The sequence below is a fragment of the Sebastes fasciatus genome, chromosome 13 (assembly GCF_043250625.1).
Source record: "Sebastes fasciatus isolate fSebFas1 chromosome 13, fSebFas1.pri, whole genome shotgun sequence".
NCBI classification, from domain to species: Eukaryota; Metazoa; Chordata; class Actinopteri; order Perciformes; family Sebastidae; genus Sebastes; species Sebastes fasciatus.
In genome coordinates this window covers 23,051,363-23,053,958 of record NC_133807.1, presented here as the reverse complement: position 1 = coordinate 23,053,958, position 2,596 = coordinate 23,051,363, and the positions used below count along the sequence as shown (strand labels likewise).

Here is a 2,596-nt window from a genome sequence, read left to right as displayed (position 1 = left end):
GACGCGTTATTATCCCATATAATATTATAAATAATTACATTTTGAAAAAAGGCTGTTTTTGCTTTATTTCCCGTGTGAACATTCAACGCGGACTACTTTCTGTAAGAGGGTTACTTAATTTTGATTCAAATACGGGAGGGTTCACATTGTGTTACTAATTCGGCTTTAAACCGTGTGGTGTAAGAAATACAAATAAACCCTATGATTTTACATATAAAATATGTTTATTTGTTCCACTTGTAATATAATGTAATCAAAAAGTGTTTCAATGAATTTGTATTTCGTAACTTGTATCCGTGCCCCCTTTATTTGTAGATGGTAGCGTCCACCAAAATGCCCCGGACTGCTTTCTTGGTGTAGATTACGTACTTTTGTTTGACAGTTGAACCGTCCAATCGGAAAATACTTTAAGCTTAGCAACAGCAAAATTATCCTCTCGTCCAATCAGCGAAGAGAAGGCTGGACTTTACCGTGCTCAAGATTCTCCTATTTGATTGGTCGAAACGCTCGTCTGTTATGGTGGAGTTATGGACTATGTAGTTCGGGTGTATACGCTTCAGACAGTGCTTCAATGGAAATTAAAACAACATATCCCACAATGCAACGCGCGTTACAAACAGCTGCATGCGCACGGCTTAGAGGCGGAGCTGCTATATAAACACGGGCTCCCTCTTCTTGAGTAGCACACTGGACACTGTTGTGACGGCGGAACGTCGTCTCCGGGTGAACGGTTACCCTGACAGTAGCGAAACAGTTAACGGTAGTTTAACAGTAACAAGTGTTTTTACTTGTTCACAAAGTTTACTTTTAAATCGCGATAGTTTTGTTTTGAAAACTCTCTTTTAAGAAGCTCATTGTAGTTTTGGTTTAAATTGGAGTTTTTTAACGAACTTTTGAAGCTCAGTTTTTTGTGAGAAAATGATCTAAAATATGTGCTAAAAAAAAAGTAGGAGCACAATCGGACATCAGGATGACAGAGCCAGCAGCGGGTCAACACACCCATCATCACCTGAAAACTTCAGGCATCATCAGCCCATCAGGTGGGAGCAGCAGCGGAGAGGTGTTGGAGCATCTCCCGGCCAGGAAGAGCCGCGGTGGTAGTGGAAGTGGCGGACCGGAGAACGGCAACAGGGGGCGCCAGAGAGACCAGAAGCCACAGCAGCAGCAGCACTGTCTGGATGTCAACACAGACAAGTTGTGGCAAATGAAAGGCGGACGTCAGGAGGTGTGCCCAGCCGGAAACGAGCTCTCAAAGTGCCCTCAAAGTGCCCAGACACCTCACGTCCATAGCGGTGATGATCCTCACAACCCTCAGGGGAAAAACGGTGAAGACAGAAGACCGCTGGAGGTGCACGACGACAGCCACATCGACTCCGACACCGGCTTGGATGCGCGTCTGGGTAAGAAGAGGCACCGGCGCAGGACCTCCAGGAAGAAGCGCAGCTGGAAGCCGTACTGCAAGCTGAACTGGGACGAGAGGAAAGCTCTGGAGGAGAAAGAGACAGCCAGAGCGTCCAGGTTGAGAGAGGAGATGTTCGCTAAAGGGCTTCCAGTGGCGCCTTATAACACCACCCAATTCCTGATGGACGAGCACGATAGAGAGGAGCCGGATCTCAACACCGAGAGCGGCGTCAGACGCGACAATGACACCGGCAGCGAGGAGGACTACTTCGTGGTGGACAACAACAACGAGGAGGAGGATGATGATGACGGCAGCGATGGGATCGGGAGACCCGGGAACGCAGGCGGGGAGTTTCTCCAGAGAGACTTTTCCGAGACCTACGAGATGTACCACGTCGAGAGCCTGCAGAATATGACCAAGCAGGAGCTGGTGCGGGAGTACCTGGAGCTGGAGAAGTGCATGTCCCGGCTGGAGGAGGAGAACAACCGGCTGAGGCGCGCCGTGGAGCCCGGTGACCGTGGGGGTGTGACCGTGGACGGCTCTCTGGTCCGGCTCCAAGAGCTGGAGAGGGAGCTGGAGAGACTTAAGGCTGAAAACACGGAGCTCCTTCTGCAGAAGCAGCCGAGCAACGACAGGGGACAAGTCGAGACCAATTAAAAGGACAATTCACACCCCTTTCTAAAAAAAAAAAAAGGTAAAACATGGGACTCCTGCTTTTTTTTTTTTTTTTTTTTTTAATGTAATTTTCTGTAATCAGTTTGTCATTTTTGGACCATGAGTCCACGCATTGCAATGCAATTTCTTTTTCTATTTGGACTGTAAAGGGTGTCCTGTTTGTTTGTTTTCAAGAAGAAAATGTAAATATTTCAAAAGATTCTTTTTATAAAGAGAATGTATTTGACAAAACGAGGATATTTTGTTTTTTGGTATATCCATTGACATTATAATGTTCCATTCATTGTTCAATTTAAAAAAAAATAAACAGTTACATTTTTTTCCTCAAAATGAATCTTAATTGGGTTATAAGCTTATACAAAAGATTGTTTTTTTCTTTTTTTCTTTTGCAGAAGTCAATTCCAGAGTGAATATTTTAAAAGTTGTGTGTTAATAAGTTCAAATAAAATTTTGAAATTCTGCTGTCATGTGTTGTAAAAGTCTGCTCTCTCTAAAAAAAAACAACACAGGAAGTGGTTC

The 2,596-nt window shown here is 44.8% G+C and overlaps 1 protein-coding gene across 1 annotated transcript; it reads left to right on the top strand.

Moving 5' to 3' along the window:
- The first annotated feature begins 676 nt into the window (after positions 1 to 676).
- hexim1 (HEXIM P-TEFb complex subunit 1) lies at positions 677 to 2,543 on the top strand. The gene has a single exon (XM_074656279.1). It carries the CDS (start codon positions 971 to 973, stop codon positions 2,057 to 2,059), a length of 1,089 nt encoding a protein of 362 aa, XP_074512380.1. The 5' UTR covers positions 677 to 970; the 3' UTR covers positions 2,060 to 2,543.
- The last annotated feature ends 53 nt before the right edge of the window (positions 2,544 to 2,596 follow it).